This window comes from Nycticebus coucang, chromosome 3 (assembly GCF_027406575.1).
Source record: "Nycticebus coucang isolate mNycCou1 chromosome 3, mNycCou1.pri, whole genome shotgun sequence".
NCBI lineage: Eukaryota > Metazoa > Chordata > Mammalia > Primates > Lorisidae > Nycticebus > Nycticebus coucang.
Genome location: NC_069782.1, coordinates 150891092 through 150911968, shown reverse-complemented (window position 1 = coordinate 150911968; position 20877 = coordinate 150891092). Strand labels below are relative to the sequence as shown.

General features: G+C 50.5%; 1 protein-coding gene across 1 annotated transcript in view; it reads right to left on the bottom strand.

Annotated features, from left to right (window-relative positions):
* Window positions 1–17582, bottom strand: part of HTRA1 (HtrA serine peptidase 1) — a 54364-nt gene extending 36782 nt beyond the window's left edge. Inside the window, exon 1 of the mRNA XM_053584227.1 lies at window positions 16940–17582. Coding sequence (XP_053440202.1) covers window positions 16940–17537 — 598 coding nt within the window. The 5' untranslated portion in view covers window positions 17538–17582. The remainder of the gene's footprint in view (window positions 1–16939) is intronic.
* Window positions 17583–20877: the final 3295 nt, after the last annotated feature.

Genomic DNA, 20877 nt, shown 5'->3' with positions numbered 1-20877 from the left:
CCTGCTTCCTCCTAGCCCAGCATGGCACTGTCCTAGTCAAAGACCCCCTGCCTGCACTCTGATGGGGCGGGGGCAAGAGACACAAAACAGAGCAGAGAAATCCAAGGACTGAAGGCCAGGTCAACCAACACCGAGTGTCTGCCCACCCAGGGGCAGGAAGGGAGGACCAAGGACACGGGGTCCCCACCTCCAGACCTTCCTTGTCAAGACTGGAATCTAGGCTCCACCACCTCTGGCCGAGCACAGGCACCTGAGGCCCAAGTCGGTCACCTGTCCCAGGTGTCAGCAGACATGCCAAGGCAGGCCCGTGCAGCTGGGGAGAGGTGCGCTCCGCATTCAGGGAGGACAGGGAAGATGGTTTTCTCCTAAGACAAGCTCCCTGTGTGAGGTTTCCTGCTGAAATTGAGAACCACTGCGAGCAGCCCAAGTGGAGAAGGCCAGATGAGCCAAGCGGGGAGAAAGAGAGGCAGGTGGGCTGCATTTAAAAGAGAAACTGAGGGCTGCCACCTCTTCCTGTGACAGACCACGTTCTTCCTGAGGGTCAGGAGAGAAATCAGTTTACACAGGTTCCTAATTGCTAATGAGCCATCAAGTGAAAAGGGATGCTGCCCCTTATTTGCTAGAGGGGTAAAAATCAAAAAAGCATCACCCAGTGAATGCAGAAAGATGCCCCCACAAGACTCATTTTCTCCATATTTTCAGTGTGAGGGGCCACATGCTGTCTGCCCTACTCCACCAAATTCCAAGGAACCTTGTCAGCGCCGCCTCTAACCCAGAGTCTGGCTCAGCACTGGTCTGGGGCGTGGAGGCAGCAGAAACAGAAGTGAGACCTTGCACATTCCAGGAAACCAGACCCCCATTCTAATCGGTGCTGCAGCTGCAAATTCCAGGGCGCTAGAGGCATGAGTGCAGGGGGGCCGCTCAACCGGGTTCCTTTGAGCCCCGCAGAGAAAACGCACAGGAAGGACGGGGCATTGATGAGTTGTGGTCAAGGCAACCAGTTGAGGCCTAAAATAAACCGGAAAATGCTGTGTGGCATCAGGGGCACCGTCTGCAAATCCAAGGAAGAACCAAACAGGAAAGACAGCCTTTGGTGTTAAACTTCCCACGGCCAAGGGCCCTCAGACCTATTCTTGTTAAAATACACCCAGTTCACAAGTAGTAATTATTGTTTTCATAAAAAGATTAAAAATTGAATGATGGATGACCACGCTCTCTTTCTGTCCTTTGCATAGAAATAAAGAAATGAAATTCAGGGGTTCCATGTGACCGCTTTCTTTCCTTTTAATGAATAAAGGAGGAGGAAGAAGTGGTGGAGCCAGGAGCCTGGCCTTGACTTCCAGCCCACACTGGCACTTCCAAGTGCTGGCAGCCCCTGTCTTTCCGGTACCGTCTCCCAGAAGGCTCCGAGTGGGAAACGCTCACCCTTCGCCAGACCTCAGGCTGCTAACTCATCCTGCCCATCCTTGGTGCTCTGAGCAGAACTAACTGCTGGCAGGGACTGGGTCAAGGCCACAGCTGACGGTACCTGGAAAACACTTGTGGCAGGTGAAGTAAAGGAGGAAGATTGACCCAAACAAGTCAAAGACAGTCTGTCTCACACAGAGCAAAGTAGGAACGAGCTTTTAGGGGACACCTGGCCAGCTAGCTGCTAACCGCTAAATTGCTGTCAGCCACCAGGTTCTGTAGCTTCAGCTTTACTAAGAAAAAGTGTCCTTTCCAGAACCATGTGTCTATTTTTAAAGGTGCCTATCACTGACAATCACTTTTCAGGTCAGGCGCTATGGCTCACGCCTGTAATCCTAGCACTCTGGGAGGCCAAAGCTGGGTTGCTTAAACTCAGGAGTTTGAGACCAAACTGGGCAAGAGCGAGACCCCATCTCTACTAAAAATGAAAAACTCTGGCAGTGCCTGTAAGTCAGTGGACAGGGCACCAGCCACATACACCCAGGCTGGCGGGTTCAAAGCCAGCTAAACAACAATGACAACTGCAACAACAACAACAAAATAGCCAGGTGATCTGGCGGGTGCCTGTAGTCCCAACTACCTGGGAGGCTTTGGGAAGAGAATCGCTTAAGTAGGAGGTTGCTGTGAGCTGTGATGCCACAGCACTCTAGCAAGGGCGACGCAGTGAGACTCTGTCTCAAAAAAAAAAAAAGAAAGAAAGAAAAGAAAAGAAAAAGAAAAACTGAGGCAGGAGGATCTTCTCAAGCTGGAGTGCTTGAGTCCAAGAGTTCAAGGTTGCTGTTGAGCTATGATGCCATGGCACTGTACCTAGGGTGACAGAGTGAAATTCCATCTCAAAAAGAAAAAAAAGAAGAAAATCACTTTTCAGTCTCATTGCCAAGAAAATTCCTTTCTTACACACCCATGGTGAATGCTTGGGTTTGGTGGGTTTCACTGCAATTCAGTCTTCTCTAGCCTATCTTATGTATTAGGAAAAATGTTCCCAATCAATTCCACTGCACATCTGTTGAGCCACTCCAGAAGGCTCTACATGATGTATCTATTATCATCTTTGGGGAAACAGCTGACCGCTCAACACAAAAACACTCTTAACTTTCTCTTGATAAGCATCTGGCCTCAGACCTAACCTTTGCAGATTTCTCAGCCGGGCTCTCTTCCTGCTCTGACTCCTGTGGTTGTTATGTCTGCACCTGCCAGGGCAGTTCAGCCTTCCAAGCTCTCCGGCAGCCTCCAGCTACTGCCTGAGCCCTCCAGCCTCCAGCCTCCTCCAGCAGCAGGCTAGGAAGCACTGGCCAGGGCAGTGGGTGCCCCTGGTGGAGGAGCAGGGCCTGGGGCTCCAGGAAAGCAGAGGAGACCAGAGGAAAGTTGACGAGGATAAGCAGGGCCCCCTGCCCAGGAAGACCCCAGTTCTTCCTGAGTGGCACCCAGCACCCATTTGCTGATGAACTGCTATTCTCCAGGTACGAGGAGAAAAATGAGGAGAACTTGTTAAAACTGAGACAGGCGCCAGAAGGAAACTTTGGCTCAAGTAAGAAGCAAAAAGTGGGCCCTTGGACCCAAGACAAGCCACCACCCCTTTCTGGGCCTCGATTACCTCACTGGTAAGATGAAGGAGGAGACCGTTTCCAACGTCCTTTCCAGCTCCCAGAAAAGTTGTATGACTTAATAAATCTGATGAATTTCCTGATGTTTCCCATCGGTATAGAATACTCTAATTTTTAACGCTGGCTTCCTGAACCATATGCTTTTGTGTCTTCCAATAGAACCAATCAGTATCACCTTGGCAGCTGGACTTGGAAAGTGACTTTCTGGGCTGGGACTGCAATTTCCCATATGGAAAGAAAATAAAATGGAAGTCTGCTCTTCCTATATCCACAAAAGGGGAATTTTTAGTCACAAAATGGAACGAAGTACCAATACACACTATGATGTGGACAAACCTTGATAATATTGTGCAGAGACCAGTGGTCTATTGTTTGATTCCTATTTTATGAAATGCCCAGAAGAGGCAAAAATCATAGAAACAGAAAATGGATTGGTGTTTGCCTGGGGATGGGCAGAGGGACAGCCTGGGATGGCCGCTGATGGATACTGGGTTTCTTTTCAGGGTGATGAAAATCCTCTGGAATTAGTGGAGCACAATTGTGAACATAGAAAAATGCTGAATGGTAGACTTTATAGGGGTGAATTTTTTTTTTTTTTTTTGAGACAGAGCCTCAAGCTGTCGCCCTGGGTAGAGTGCTGTGGCATCACAGCTCACAGCAACCTCCAACTCCTGGCCTTAAGCGATTCTCCTGCCTCTACCTCCCAAGTAGCTGGGACTACAGGCGCCCGCCACAACACCCAGCTATTTTTTTTTTTTTTGGTTGCAGCCATATTGTTGTTTGGTGGGCCCAGGCTGGATTCGAACCCACCAGCTCTGGTGTATATGGCTGGTGCCCTAGACGCTTGAGCTACAGGCACCGAGCCGGGGCAGATTTTATCACATGTGACTTATTATCTCAATAAAACTGTTAAAAAAATAAAAATAATAGGGGGGAGGTGGGCGGAGGGAGGGTGATTGGTGGGATTACACCTGCAGTGCATCTTACAAGGGTACATGTGAAACTTAGTAAATGTAGAATGTAAATGTCTTAACACAATAACTAAGGAAATGCCAGGAAGGCTATGTTAACCAGTGTGACGAAAATGTGTCAAACGGTCTATAAAACCAGTGTATGGTGTCCCATGATCACATTAATGTACACAGCTATGATTTAATAATAAAAAAATTACCCAGATGGATAAAGAATAAATAAAAATAAAAATAATAATGTCACTTATTTCTTACTACCTTTTTTTTGAAGGTCTCACTTTGTTGCCTTTGGTAGAGTGCTCTAGTGTCACAGCTCACAACCACCTCAAACTCTTGGGCCATCCTCTTGCCTCAGTCTCCCAAGTAGCTGAGAATACGGGCGCCCACCACAATGCCCAGCTATTGTTAGAAATGGAGTCTTGCTCTTGCTCAGGCTGGTCTCAAACTCCCGAGCTCAGGCGATCCACCTGCCTCAGCCCCCCAGAGTGCTGGGAATACAGGCCTGAGCCACTGCACCTGGCCTCTCGTTACTTTTTTAACGTGACTACTAGAAAACTGAGTTTTATGTGCAGCCCCTACTATACTTCTGTCTTTTCTTTACTTTTCAAAATGAACAAAAACAGTCCAGCCTCCTGCGTCATGGACACAGCTGGTATCTGAGAGGCCCAGAGCAACGAGCCTTGAGTTGGGAGGTCCAGAGGCTCAGGTGCTCTCTCCTTCATATCCTGGCTATGACCTCCAGCCTTCACTTCCCCCGCTGGCCCCAGACTCCTCGCCTAAGATAGTGTTGGCGTGGATGATCTGACGGCCACATAAGCCCTGCCAAGTGAGACAGTCTGTAATCAAATGCGCCCCATCCCTAGATGAACCAGTTTTTTGTTTTTTTTTTTTGTAGAGACAGTCTCACTGTACCGCCCTCGCGTAGAGTGCCCTGATGTCACACGGCTCACAGCAACCTCTAACTCATGGGCTTACGCGATTCTCCTACCTCAGCCTCCCAAGCAGCTGGGACTACAGGCGCCCACCACAACACCCGGCTATTTCTTTTTGGATGCAGTTTGGCCGGGGCTGGGTTTGAACCCACCACCCTCGGCATATGGGGCCGGCGCCCTACTCACTGAGCCACAGGCGCTGCCCGATGAACGAGTTTTTTTTTTTTGTGGTTTTTGGCCAGGGCTGGGTTTGAACCTGCCACCTCCGACATATGGGACTGGCGCCCTACTCCTTGAGCCACAGGCGCCACCCCGATGAACGAGTTTTAAAGTGGTCACTCTCCCCAAATGCTGCTCAACCCTTAAAAGCAATAAACCTGAGAATAAAAGTCACTTCTAAGACTGACAAGATAATCTACCAACTGGGAAGAATGGCTGATTTAGTTCCATCCTTGTCCATTGTTCCTGAATAATTTCTTATGGAGAAATTTTTTTGGCTTCTCACTGACTTAAGAGGTTGAAATTTTATAGCTGATGCCAACAAATACTGCTATGACTCTTCTGGAAAATAATTTGGCAATATTCCAAGGACATTAAAAATCTCATATTCTTCTATCCAGTTATCGTAACCCCAGCTACAGAAGTAACGGTGAACGTGGAAACGCTCCTCGCAGTACTGTCCGCAATAGCCACGATGGCCCAAACGGACACGGATAAGGGAACAGTTACCTGAGTGACGGTAACGCTCGGAACAGAAATGATGAAGGTGCTGGAAAGATGGTAACGGTGAAATCATGAAATTGGTTTTTTTCTTTTTTTATTTTTGATGTGATTAAATTGTATGTATAACTTCAAAACTGTGATAGTACCTACAATATGTCATCAAAGGTATACAAGCATTTCCATGATGTCTGAACAGCATGGAGAAAAGAAACTAAAAAGAGCCTTTACGCTGAGAGAGCAGAAACCTGATATATTTGTCCCCAAAAAGAACACAACCACAGCTGAAAAGATATCGAGGCACCTCGGTCCTGTTTCATTGGCATGTCCGCCATGATGTTTATATACATTTTTTTCCCCAAAAGCACTATAATTACAATGCAAAGGCATTTATATGTCCTTATAACTCTTTTTTTTTTTTTGTAGAGACAGAGTCTCACTTTATGGCCCTCGGTAGAGTGCCGTGGCCTCACACAGCTCACAGCAACCTCCAACTCCTGGGCTTAAGCGATTCTCCTGCCTCAGCCTCCCGAGTAGCTGGGACTACAGGTGCCCGCCACAACGCCCGGCTATTTTTTTTTGTTGTTGTTGTTGCAGTTTGGCCGGGGCTGGGTTTGAACCCACCACCCTCGGTATATGGGGCCGGTGCCTTACCGACTGAGCCACAGGCGCCGCCCGTCCTTATAACTCTTAAGGGGAGATATCAGTCATCCCACGGGCAGCTTTTTAATCATCCTCCAACCCAAGGATTATTTTGGGGGGGGGGAAATTTTTGTTCAGCATCATTTTGAAGAGGGAGACTGAGTGAATGGCACCCCCTGTTTCCCCAGCCACACAGGAAAATCCTGAGCTGGGCCCTGGCCTCTCTCGAACTCCTGACTGTTCCCACAAGAGGATGAAGATGAGATGGAAGGGTTCTAGGACTCCCCCCTGTCCCCCTCCGGACAAACAGAGGCCACATTGGCCCCCACAGATGAGCTGCAGAGCTAGGAGGGTCATGTTCCCTGGGTTGCCCCAGTCTCGCCATCTGTAAAGTGAAGCTGGGCTATAGGACCTGCAGGAAACTTCCATACCCTCAAGTTCCATACCCTGGGATCCTATTCCCTCCATAAGTCAGCTGGGGACTTTGGACAGCCACCACTGTCTCTGCAGCAAAGCATGTCCTCGTCCATAGGATGTGAGCAAACATGAACACGGGAGCTGATGTGGCTAGAGACAGGTGTGGAGGGTGAGGGCAGAGAACAAAAGGATTACATGGCTGGCCAATGACAGGTGTTCCCAGGGGACAGGCTGCAGATGGGGCGCATTACAGAACCCCACAGACAGAAAGATCTCAAAGACCTGCCCCTCTTCTTGTATCTCCTGTACTATCATCAGACTTTTCCTACATGGGTTTCTTCCAGTGAAGGGGGAACCATATTGGGCCACATTTCTCAGAACCAAAAATGTCAGACTGGTGAAGCAATGTCAGGCTAGGATCTCAGAAACCTCAGCTCAGGCCAGTTCCTGACCGGAAGACATTAAACAGAAGTGCAGCCTGGGAAGAACCCTGGGATGACGAGCACAGCTCCCCAGCAGGAGTGTCTGCTGCATATCATGATGGGGACACTGGTGTTTTGGACCAGTGCACTTTGCCCTTAGAGATAATGACAATAAACTTTGCCTCTGGCATTCCGGAAACAGAGGGTCAATGTCCTGAAAATTTAGTCACTTTGGCCAAGAGTGGAGCGAGAGAGTATGCCCAGGGAAGAGTCAGTGCCTTGACACCTGTGGGCATATTACTTTTTCCATCCTTTCACCTCTACTAGTCTCAGTAGAAATTCTACCAGGAGTCCTGGAAGAATCTGGAATTGTCAACTAGAGGTCCCAATCTCTTGCATCTGTTTTCCCTTAGTACCCCCAGCTGATGAAGGAGCTTGGTACCCAAGATCTCATCTGACCCTCACAGTATCCTGCTGATGTCTCCTGGGCAGCATTATGTGAACTAAGATAAAAATCTTAAGGTTCCCCTCCATCTAGTGGCTGACTGACTGGACCCACTCTTGGCTTAAAACTGAGTTGCTAGCCAAGAGAAAGGAGATCAGATGGAATTCAGACGTGCCTCAGCAAGTACTCCCCTCTTCTTAGAGATGTCCTTTGGGACTTATTAACAGGCCAAAGGCTATGCAAGACATACCTGCAGGTCCTCAATATACACAACAAACCACTTGAGTCATCTGTCCTGCAGTTTGTCTCCGATTAACAGACCCTTATCTTAGCATTCCTTTGTGTTGACTCCTAGTCTATTAGATAGATAACTCTTTCAGCCAATTCTCAGCCAAAGAATCTTTAAACCCACCTGGGACCTATGGGCCCTGCAGTTCAAGATGTCTCACCTTTTTGGGCCAAACCAATGTATGTTTTCCACATACTGACTTATGACCTTACCTGTAATTTCTGTCTTCCTAAAATGTATAAACCCCATCACGGAGATCCCACTTGCTCAAGGCTTCTTGGGTGTGGCTACAGGTCACAGTCCTCCAATTCAGCCCAGAATAAACCTCTTTAAATTCTTTTACAGGGCATGGCTTCTTTTCCATTGACAATGAGAAAACTGAGGGTGAAGGGAATTAGTAACTCATCCAAAAGGCCCAAGTGGGGCTGGAACCCAGGCTTTCAAACCCTGGTGGTCCCTCCCAGAGACAGAGGTTCAATGTTTTAGAACAGACCCAGGAGACCTCAACTTCTCTCTTTCGGGAACTGACAGACCAGCAGGCAGAAGATCAGTAAGGATGCAGTTTACCTGCCTGGCAGTGTCCATGCACGAGACCTGACGTTTACAGAGCACCCCAGCCAGCAACTGCAGGATCAGAAGGCTCCCTCCACCCAGACTCCACGGACGCCCTCATGACCAAGGGGATACACTAACCTTGAGAAAGGTGGCCATGAGAAAGGAGATCAGACAGACCTCATCATGCCCCTCCCCGATTAACACACCCAAAGCTAATCCAGACAAACAGGCAGGTCTTCAACATACACAACAAATATATGGCCAGTAGCTTGTCTCTGATTAACACACTTCCTTATCTTAAAACATTCCAAGCCTTTGGACAAAGCTTCACTTCTTAAACCAATTACAAATCAAAGAGTCTTTAAACCCTATATTCTAGCTCAGCACCCATAGTTCAGTGAGTAGGGCACCGGCCAGATACACTGATACACCGAGGCTGGCGGGTTTGAGCCTGGCCTGGGCCTGCTAAACAACAACGACAACTGCAACAAAAAAATAGCTGGGTGTTGTGGCGGGTGTCTATAGTCGCAGCTACTTGGGAAGTTGATGCAAGAAAATCACTTAAGCCCAAGAGTTTGAGGTTTCTGTGAGCTGTGACGCTGCAGCACTTTACCAAAGGTGACATAATCAGATTCTGTCTCCAAAAAAATTAAAAATAAATAAATAAACTCAATGTTCTGTAGCTCTGCCACCCCTTTGAGATGTCCCACCTTTTGGAGACAAACCTACGTATGCCTTCCATGCACTGATTTTTGACATAATAATAATTCCTATTTCCCTGAAATGCATAAAACTAAACTGTAATCCAACCATAGTGAGTCCATTGCTCAAGGCTTCTTGGGCATGGCTCTGGACCATGATCCTCAAATTCAGCTCAGAATAAACCTCTTTAAACTATTTTACAAAGTTGAGCTTCTTTTCCATTCACAACATGCTCTTCTCAAGCCCACACAGAACATTTACCGAGACAGACCACCTTCTAGACCAGAAAATACACCCTAACAAATTTAAATGAACGGAAATTATACCAAGTATGTTCTCAGACCACAATGGAATTAAACTAGAAATTAAAAACAGAAAAGATAGCTGGAAAAGCCCCCAAATATTAAAGATTAAACAATATATATGAGTCAAAGAAATCTCAAAAATAGTTTGGGAGTGAGACTGATTTGGGATCCAATCCTGGCTGTGCCTCCTCCTCCTGGCTGGCCTTGGACAAGTTCTAATTAACTTCTCGTAGCCTCATCTACTTTCTCAGCTAGGCAGCTGGGATAACCCCCCTCCCTCCCTCCCCAGATGGCTATGAGAAAAGGAGGTAAGGCCTGTAACACAATTAGCTCAGAGCCTGGTAGCCGTAGACCATTGGGGCAGTGTTCTGTCTGGCAACATTTCCCACATCCTAACTGTCCTAGAGAATGCAATAATACCCATCACCCTAGGTAGCCAACTCTGAGCCAGAGAAAGGCAGATGTGGCTACTAAATGCTGAACCTTCCCTCCCAGCTGGCAGTCATCTGCCTGGGCTGCCCCAACTGGCAGAACTCTGTCCATCCATCCCTGCCCACAGCAACTGCCACTGAACATACTGGCACCAAAGAGAGAGCTCTTCTTAGTCACAGAGTGTGGGATGACTCAAGTGTTAGATGATCGGGTAAAATCTTACCAGAGACTATGTGCAAGGGACTTCTACCACAAAGCTCACCAAACTTTGAGAAAAAGCAGGTCAGTCCACAGCCAGGCCTGTCATCTTCTTCTCAAGATTCTATTGCACAACAAACGAAAAAAGATGTTCCTGAGGCTTGAAAATATTGCACAAGGCTCTGACTCATTAAGACAGGTTATTGAAATTTGGAAATTATCAGAAATTCCAGCCACCACAACATGCCCTTAGGCTTCTGTGTGCACAAGGAGACATGATTCTCCTGTTTCAAGGGACCAGCTGCTGTCACGCGATGCTGTGGAGGATGCTTTTTATGAAATATGCTTACTCGACAACTTGTCCTAGAATCTAAAATAACAGGGTATCCTTAGACTCCTAAACCATTTTTTCCCCCCTTAAGAAATGACAAATCTTTCCTTGTGTGGAATTCCTAGAACATGGAAACAAACCAAACCAAGCATGGTCAAGAAGGTCCCAGGGCTTCTATAAACGGCCACCTCCTGCGGGTCACAGACTCCAGGGAGGGTGAACAAGATGACACCTGTAAAATCCCAGGCAGTTCAGACACTCGGTTGTTCAAGAGAAGTCACATGCTCATCAGATGAGACAGGCCACAATGGGGCCATCAGAGAGTGTCAGGCAAGGCAGCCTAGGGCCCATCTGCCCAGAGAGCGTTGTCCAACATATTAACTGACAAATTCTGAATCCTCCCAGACACAAGTCCCATGCCTCCCCCTTCTCTGTGAAACTGTCCTCACGCACTCACCAGCTTCCTCTCCAGGGACAGGAGAGCCTTCCAGCACCCTTCCCACTGACCTGACTCCCTCATCAGTGCCGGATGCTGATAACAGCAGTGATGACAGCTAATACTGACTGAATTCCAGTGACGCGCTGGGCTCAGTGCTAAGCACTTCAGGTAAGTAAGTCCTTTCCTCCTGCAGCCACCCCAAGAGATAGGTGTGTACATACTATTACTTCTGTTACTAGTCTACTGATGAGGAAAGTGAGACTTAGAGATTAAGTCACCTATAAGAAGCCACACATCCAGAAAGCAGTGATCTAACTCCAAAAGCCCAGCCCTTAAAGTAAGTTGGGCATTATATGACTTACTAGAAAAGCACCCTGAGATCTAGGGCCACCAAGCCTCACTCACCTGAGTCCCTCCACTTGGTACACCTGTGAGCACATAGCAGGAGTTCAATAAATGCTCTATAAGAATTTAGGAACAGCACTCATGTCACTGATTCCAAAAGTTGAACTCCACATCTTTCCGGCAATGACAGACACGCCTCTTCATTGCCACTTATTTCTGTCCTGAGGCACCTTCTCCTGGCTAATGTGCCCCTGTGGTTCTCCACACACATCACCCAGCAGTGCTGAGTTGCTCCAACTTCCGTGCTGCCTCTGGAGCCTTTCAGAAAACCATTCAGAATGGTTTTGATGCATCTCTCAGTGCATCTGTTACTAGCAAGTTCACCTCCCTCCCTCCCTGTCAATGGCAGACACATTGAAGAGGGAAAAGATGAACTGGTTCAGGGAAATCCCATTCTAGAAGCACCGAAAGCAGACGGCCTTGGGGGCGCCAGGAAGAGACAAGGGATGGGAGGCTCACTGAACCTCACCTCTTGGGGCTGGGGACATTACCCCATAGCCTCCCAGGGACTTTCAATGGCCAGTACAAAGATGAGGTACAAGGCAATCAGGTTTGAGATGGGTCACATCCATTCCATGCCAACTTTGGCTATAACCATCAATAATTGAAGAGGGAAAGGAAGCTCTTAAAGAAGCCAGCCCAGCCTTTAAAATAGGAATGAGGTGACACAACCTTCTCAGAGACTGGTTTCCTTATAAAAATCATAGACCATTCTGGGGTGGCACCTGTGCCTCAAGGAGTAGGGCGCTGGCCCCATATGCCAGAGGTGGTGGGTTCAAACCCAGCCCCAGCCAAAGAAAAGCCACACACACAAAAAAAGATATTTAAAAAATCATAGACCATTCTACTTAGAAGGGTCCAATCATCTGGTCCAATCTCCTCACTGCTGAAGCTCCAAGAGGTAGTGTGGGGGGGGTCACCTGGTCATGTAACAACTCAAGAGAGGGCAGGATCTGTTGTCAACTGTCCTTCCACCTCCCCTCCACCCCACCTGGCCTTCCAAGGGACCATCGACCACTGCCAAGCCTGACCAGAGGTATTTATTTACTAGAAGTATAAGCTCATGGAAAGTCTACCTCCTGAATCCAAGGCACAAACTCATCCAGGATCACTCAATGGACTCAGAATCCAGCCCCGTGGTGCTGGGTCTGCCAGGCCTCTGACCACAGTTAGCTCATGGATCCTGCCTTAATCGTTTACGGAATACTGTTATTTTAAGTTCTAATGTAACCTATTTACAGCTCTCCTGGACGCAATGAAGTAACTCAGACACTTGGTTTTTGATCCCGTTGAGTTCCTAATTTTACGAAACCTTAACATTTTAACTCTTTAGGAAAACCAACAGAGCAATAAAAGACGTCAGCCGACCAGAGCAAGCAAAACCTTGTAAACTGCTCAAAGACCTTCGAGTTTCCAAGTTTCAAATGACGAAAAGCTGGAGACTCACGAATGTTTCTACCAACTCTGCCCTAAAATGAAGCTCAGGTCCCCAGCACACATATTTTTTAAGTGACAAAAGGTATACTTGACTTGCCAGTAGTGGAAATTTCCCTCTAGCTAATGCTGTTCTTTAACAATGGAAAATGCAACCCCAGGGAAGGTGGGATTGTGTTTGCCCCCCGTTTGTGTTTAATATCAGCTCCCTGTGAGCAGGGTTTTGTTTTGGTCAACTCTGTCTCCCCCCAGCTCAACACAGTATCTGGCACTCAACTAACAATTATTTGTTCAAGGCACAACTTGAACTAAGGCAGACTATACAGACAGTCCAGGCCTCCAAGCAGTCAGCACACCAACAGTCTAAGCCTAGGGTTCTTGCAGGCTGCACTGGCACACCTTCAGAGTCTTTGGGGTCAGATCAGGACCAGGGGATCCCGAAAACCTCCAGGGGGTCGTTCCAGGTCCCCCTGCAGCTTACTGACCTCATAGCTTGTCTGGGCTACTGTGTGGGGTAGGATACGCTTTCCCAGAAGGAAGTACTAGAACAAGTGGACAAAGCTTCTGTTATTTGGGGAGTCTTTCTCAAGTCTCCTTCCCAGCTTCTTGCCCAGGCTCTTCCTGAGGTCTGTAACACTGCCTGGTCTTCAGAAGATTCGGGGATTCCTAAGGGCCCATCCTTCCTCAAGAGGAGTTTGTAGTCTGGGACTCTGGCTTGGAAACAGCATTACGTGGCCCCTCTGCTCTTCTTTGGGAAGGTTGCACTGATGGTAACAGGAGGCAACCTTACCCTCAGACTTCTGCACCTGTGCTGTTAAGAGCTGTGGTCTGTCCCATTTCATCCTAAAGCCATGGCCATCTGGAACACTGTTCATTTCAGCTATGAGCTGTGGCTTAGCAGGGGTTAGTTTACAATCTCTGTTGCTCTGTCAACAGCACAGCATGGTGGTTATGAGCAAGGCTCTGGAACCAGGGGGAGGATTCCAGACCCGAGCAAGTGCTGTGCAGGCCAGCCGTGACCCCAGAAGACTACAGCACTCACCTCACCTAATCCTTACGAGGATCAGATAAGTTAATGCATGCCTGGCACAGAACGTTAACAAAATATAAATTAGTCCTTACTACTATTATCCTATCCCTAATTTTAATTCCTTTTGTGGAGGAGTAATCTTCTGACAGGAGAGTGGGACATGGCAGGTCTTTGTTCTCTAATATAATTGCGTACTTTCCCATCCAAAGGCTGATGGTGCACTGATTTCTGACACAGATGATGTGCCTTCGTTTCCAGAACTGTGATTAGAGATGTTCTCTGAAGAGTTTTCATAAAACAGCTCACAGATGAAAGTGCTTTCCTTTGAACAGTGACACATTTCTCCACCTAAAGATCAACCATGACCCCAAAGTGCCAGTCACCTGCCTGGAGATGCCAGTTCTGATGACATTTCCTACCTCTGACCCCTGGTACACTGGGCTTCTTTCCAGGAATGTAGGAAATGCTTCTGGGTGGTCCAGATATACCCCCTTACAATCTTTAGAACCAGTTCCTGCCTCAGGGACTCTTTTCCCACATCTTTAAATGACTTGCTCCAACTTCAGTCCTCTGGTCTCAAAAAGGCCTCCCACATCCATGCCAGCTAAAATAGCTTTTCTGCCAACCTCTGAACCAGAGCCGTTGGCCAACACACCTCATAACAATGACGTCAAGTGACCTGCTTGTGGGCACCCAGCTGCTGACCCTCGAGGAGTTGGTCTAGACCAAATGAAGTCTGATGCTCTCAGGCCCATGTCCTCCAAGACACCTCTGGGAAGTCAAGGGCAGAATATAAGATGAGGAGAGAGGGGCACAGCAAAGTAATGCCTTCCACTAAGGTAAAACAGGATGGGGCTCACTTCAAGCACCTCCTGTTTTTCTTCATTCACTCTTCATTCACCCATCCACCCATATGTCTAGCAGGTGCCTATGTGCCAGGCAGACAGACAAACACATAAACAGTGTCAGACATACCACAAAGCCCAGTAAATATTTGCAATAGAAGGAGGGAAGGATAAAAAAGTCTTGTACCCTCGCTGTCCCTCCCTGTTTTCAAGGCCACCACGCTCACCCTTCTGAGGCTGTCCCCTCACTGGTGCACCCAGGGCCCACTGTGAGCCTGATGGCCAGTGCAGGACCTGTTCCTCTCTGCACAAGGACTTAGCCCAGCCAATTATTAAGGACTCTGCCAACTCCAAAGCTCATTAAATGACTTGCTTCACTGGCAATAAATTAGGCGGTTCTTGGAATGCCAGAAACTCAGGACCTCGTGCAGTGAGACTATAAACAGTAACACAGCTGGCTTGTTTTTGACAAAAATACACTTTCTTAATGTCATCACCTCACACCCAGACTATTGCAATAGCCTAACTTCCCACCCGAGTGCACTCTGCACTCCATCACTAGGTCCCTCCTACATGAGGCTGTCTCTGAGCAGTGTTGATTCATGAACATCTCCGTACATGGCACAGTCTGTCCTCTTCAGCCCTGGGACACTCGGCCACTAACCTTGGTCACTCCTGCTGCCTTTCCCAAATGTCTCCCAGCCACACCAATCTATTCACCACCTCCCAAACAAGTCTCAGGTTTTGCTCATGCTGTTCCCAACTCTGGGACGCACTTCCCAACTCTCTGGGAATTGGCCCTACCTGACCCTCTCCCACAGCCTTGGGCTGCAGCCCCGAGCTTCTGTCTGGGTTCAAATTCCAACTGAGTGACCTTAGGCAGTTCTTTAACATCAATTTCTCTATCTATAAAACAAGAATGAGAAGCAAGTGTGGCGACAAGTGTCTTTAATCCCAGCTACATGGAAGCTAAGACCAAAGGATCACATGAGCCCAGGAGTGTGCAGCCAGCCTGAGCAATAATAGTGAGACCCTATGTCTAAAAAATAAAAATAAATTCTAAAAAACTCTAACATGGAAGACAGCAGAAATTCCCTCCACTGAATGAGGGCACGCAGACTGGGTAATCCATAGCACTGTGTTATCACCAAGCCCATTCCTGAGTCTACTGATCACTGCTCCGCCAGATAACTGCACGCCTCCTCGGCTGAATTACCTTCAAGCTCTGGGCTCCAGCCTGCCTTAGTGAAATACACAATCTCCAGTTTCTCCCAATACCTTTCTGTCCCCTTCCTCTCCACGTGAGCCAAACTGCGCCAGGCCCTAGCTGGTCAGGCTGGACCACAGTACTGTAAAGAGAAACCTAGACCAGCCCCTCTGCGCTAGGCTCTCCCGGCGCTGTCCGCGCTGAAGAAACGGCAACGGCGCCCGGCTGCGGCCAAGTGCACTGCCAAGCACCGCTGGCCGCTGGCGGGTTCCTCCGCCGCCGGACTGGCCAAGACTGAACTCCGTATTGTTTTTCCACATAGCATCTCTGCCCGGACCTGAGAAGCATCTCTCCAAAAGGTCCCGAGAAATTTAGACAACTCGCCCTCTTCTCGCAAAACAGGTCGCCTTGACACAGAAAAGATGCCTACGGAGGAAAAGAGGCACCCTTCTTCCTCATCCCTAGCCCAGCCCCTTCTCCGCCTCTCCAGATTCCGGGATCCAAAACTCGGTTCAGCTTATTCAGAAAGAGCCACTTTCATTTTTGTGGGATTGGCTCACAACAAGAGAAGCAAGACAGGGCACAGCTAATGGCGAGTCTGGCGCACCGAGCCGGTCCCTGCCCGGGACACCGTCTGGGAAAGCAGGGGCGAGACAGGGCACACTGCTTCTTTCCGGAAAAGTTAAATCAAGTTTTCACAGCGAGAACCCATGATAAAGTGAATGCGTGGTTAAATGTAAAGGGGGAAGTGGAGCAGAGGAGAGAAAGCCACAGACAAATTCTTGTGGTCTCAGAGCCGCTCTGAGCAGGGCGCAGTTTCCCGTCCTGAGCTTCTCTCTTCCCTTTATGCCCGCGTTTCTATCGTATTCGTCCCCGGGTTCCCGGGTCCCCGCAGGGCACCCAGCGATGGGCCACCAAGCGGGACGCCCTGTCACTCCTGGGCTGCGGGGCAGAGCGCGCCAGCAACCCGCTGGGCGCAAACCTCGGTTGTGTGAGAACCTACGGAACGCTGCCACCCGGGACCCTGCCCGCCTCTGCCAGCAAGTGGGTGCTCTGAACCCCTCGCAACGTGGCCTGTCACACAGGGGAGGTCAGGGCTGGGACAGGGAGTCTGCGGAGTGCCCGCGCGCGGCGCGCCGCCGAGTACCTTGGCCGCAGGCGCCGCGCTGCAACACGATGACCGGCGGCTGGAGCAGCCTCTCGGAGCGCCGGCTGGCGGCGCGCAGCTGGCACAGGTTGGCGTAGGTGTTGGCATCGCTACCACACACCGGCTCGTTGCTGGCACACACGCAGGTGCCGGCCTGCGAGCGCCGCCGCACCGTGGCCGACGCGGGAACCCCGAAGGACACCACGCACTGCAGCCCCTCGCCGCACGGGCCCTCCTGCAGGCCGCACGCCGAGCCCTCGGGAGCGCCGCACACCTCGCAGCAGCCGCACGGGTCGCGGACACGGCCGCCCTCGCAGTGCGCCGGCGGCGGGGTACAGCGCGCCGGCTCGCAGCGCTCGGGGCACCCGGCGGCGGGCCCGGTGGCGGCCGGCGCCGAGCGGCCCGCCCGGGACAGCTGCGCCGAAGCGGACCCTGCCAGCAGCAGAAGGAACAGCGGAAGGAGCGCGGCGTGCGGGGACTGCATGGTGGCTCCGGCGGCGGCGAGCTGGACGAGGGCCGGAGAGCAGCGCCGGAGAGAGTGCGGGAGGGCCTCGGGGGCAGCTGGTGCGAGTGCGCGCGGCCGCGCGGCCCAGCCCATTGGCCTGGCGGCGGTGACGAGCCGCCTTGGGGACGGGCACGGCGCCCGGGAGGGGGGCCGGCCGGATGGCGGGTGGGGGCGGCTGGAGCGGGGACCGCCCGCGGCGGGGGCAGGGCGGGCACGCCCGGGCACAGCGGGGATCGCGAGCGCGGGCGGGGCGGGGCGGCGCGGGAGTCCGCCCTCTCGCGGGGCTCGGTGCTCGGTTTACGCGCCCACGTATTCGCCATCCGCGGGTGCTTTGGCCACGATTTGTGTCCTTAAAACTTAAAAGACGCTTTACAAATGGGAACCTGCGGCGGCCCCACTGTGGAGCGCCCGGGAAAGTTGCGGCACGTCCCCGATCTGGGGGCCCGCGGGGCAGGGCGTGCTGGGCCGGCCTCGGGAAGAAGGGGTCGCTGCCCAGACCTGCGTCGCAGCGGCGCCGCTCACCCAGGTCACGCGCTGGAGTTGACTCCTGTGCCCAGCACGCGAGGCGTGACCTTGGGTTCCGTGGGCCACACAGAGGCGGCGTCCACGAGTCTGGCAGAAAGCCTGCGCCCGGACCCACGGTGACGTGTAAAAGCAAAGAGTAGAAGTCACTAGAGTACAATCCTTAGTGTCTGATTCTTTTTAAAGTTGTTATCGGTGGTGTGCGTGCATGGACACGCGGGGAGTATCTCAGGAAGCCGCCTGGAGAAGCCAGTAACTGGCGCGGGTGGGGCGGTCTTCGTGGAGCCGGGCTTTATACTGCTTGAATTTTTCACCACGTGCTGATTATCTTAAAACTGTGTTGTCAAATAGGAGAACTCGCCTTTGATTTCCCACTGGAGAGTCTTCGGTGCGTCCTTTGGGCAGATGCGAGTGCAGGAGTCACCAGAAGAGGCGAGAGCGACCCCAGAGGTGGGTCTCCCTGGTGACCAGTCCCTGAGCCGCAGTCCTGGGCCGGGCTCCTGTTGGAGGACCGCGAGTAGGCGGCGTGCTACGCGCCCCAAGGCAGGTGGACAGGCCGCCGACCTTGGGATAGAGTAGCCGTGGGAGGGGGCTCGGGGATTATTTACCTCCCTGCTGTATTTGGTTTGTTCCCTTGTGCACATGTTCCTTTTCCAATTAAAACAGTTTAAGAAGTAAAATCTGGGGCCGAGAACAGTGGCTCACGCCTGTAATCTTAACACTCTGGGAGGCCGAGGTGGGTGGATCGCCTGAGCTCAGGAGTTGGAGACCAGCCTGAGCTAGAGGGAGACCCTGTCCGGGCATTGTGGTGGCCCCCTGTAGTCCCATTTACTCCAGAGGCTGAGGCAAGAGGAATGCTTAAGCCCAAGAGTTTGAGGTTGCTGTGAGCTGTGATATCATAGCACCCTACTGAGGGGGACAAAGTGAGAACTCATCTTAAAAAAAAAAAAAAAAAAAGTAAAATCTAAATACTTTTAGCCCCCCTCAAAGCACCTTCCTCGTTTGTATCCAGGGTCCAGAGAGTTCCCTCAGACCAAGGGGAGGGAAATGGAGGCCAAGTAGCCTGGGTAAGCCAGAAGTCATGGCCGTGGGAGGGGAACTTTGACCCAGATTTCACTCACCCCAGGATCCCAGAGAGGCAGACACCTCTGCTGGTTGGATGTTTCTGGTTAGCTGTGATTAACCAAAGGGGGTGCAGGGAAGAAAGGGAATATTTAGCCAAGTCCACCAACAAAGAAAAAGCCTCTCCCCTGTCCATGGAAAAGAAGACATACTTAGTAAAAATAATTTAAAGAGGTTTATTCTAAGCCAAACTTGAGGGCCATGACCAGAGCCACTGCCAAGAAGCCCTTGAGTAGGTGGGTGGGGCTGGAGGGTTACAGTTTAGTTTTAAACATTTTAGGGAGATGGGAATTACAGGTGACATCATAAATCATACATGGAAAACATACATTGGTTTGGGCCAAAAAGGTGAGACAACTTGAAGTAGGGTCTTACAGGTTATAGGTGGGCTTAAAAATTATTTAGCTGGCAATTGGCTGAAAGAGTTAAAGTTTGTCTAAAAGACCAGGAGTCAGTGAAAAGGAATGCTTAAAATAAAGGGTCTGTTAATCAGAGACAAAGAACCTGACAGATTCTAGTGGTTTGTTGTACATTGAGGACCTGCAGGCAGGTAGGTCTGCATAGCTGTAGGCCTGTTAGTGAGTCACAGAGGAAATCTCTAAGAAGGGGAGGGGGGGGTGATGAGGCATGTTTCATCTCCGTTCTCCTGGCTAAACTCAGTTTTAGGGATTCCATTGGCTAAGAGGGAGTCCAGTCAGCTGCCTGGGGGAGCCTTAAGATTTTATTTTAGTTCACCCCTTACTGTAATCCAAGGGCACATGGTTATGAAGATACTGGTGGCAGCTTCTTTTTGTCCAATTCCCTCATTTTATGGATGAGAAAACCGAGGACCTGAAATGGTACAGGACCACACCACAAGTTAAAGAGAGACAGAGCCTGAGCACCTTCAGAACTGGCTCTGCCCGCAAGCCCGTCTTCCAGTCCCTAGCCAAGTGGCCGGCCTGCAGGGTGAACTCCACAACCAAAAACAGTGTGGCCTCCACTCTCCCACCGCTTTGCAGGAGCTGGGGGAGTCTCTAAGCTCCTCCCCTGTCAGAGAATTAAGTCCCTGGGATCCCACTGAGTCACCATCACAGTCTCACCCCATTCTCTACCCCTTCCCCCAGTGCTGAATAACTTGCATTTTCTAGAAGGTAATTTCCTGCCTAAAGTCTGTATGCCTTTGTTCACCATCTTTCCTCTGCCTGAAGCAGCCTTCCTCCCTGCCAGTGTGGGCTAGTGTGACCTAGTAAAGTGGGCAGAAGCTGTGTCATGTGAGGGACTTGGGTTTATACCCCATGTCTGGCCCTTAACTCTGTGACTCCAGGCAAGTTGTTTAAGGACCTTGAGGAGCTTCCCCAGGAAAATGGGAATGACAGCACATCTCCTGGAGTGACTAAGCCAGCGGTTAGTATTAAAGGGTTGCGGCCCGGAAGGTTGAGAACCACAGGACTAAGCTAAGTCTGATATGCCAGGTGCGAGGTTCCCTTTATTCAGTGTTCGTCCCAGTCCTGTCTGGCACAGTCCTTCTCCATCCTCATGTCCCCACTTAGTGCCATTGCCTCTGCCTTTCACCCCCTGTGCCACTGGTCCTGGCTTCATCACCTCCTCCCCAGGGCAGGGGCCCTGTGCTCCTCACTGCCGAGTGCCCCCATGTTAGCACAGTGCCCTGGCACCCAGCACACCCTCAGGAAGAGTCTGCTGAGCTGCAGCCGCTCCTGTTTTGGGCATCTGTGACTAGGAAGCCCAGCCGTGGGGGTTGAATGTTGGTTCTTCCAGAGAAGAAAGACGGTAACGCCCTGGGAGCTTC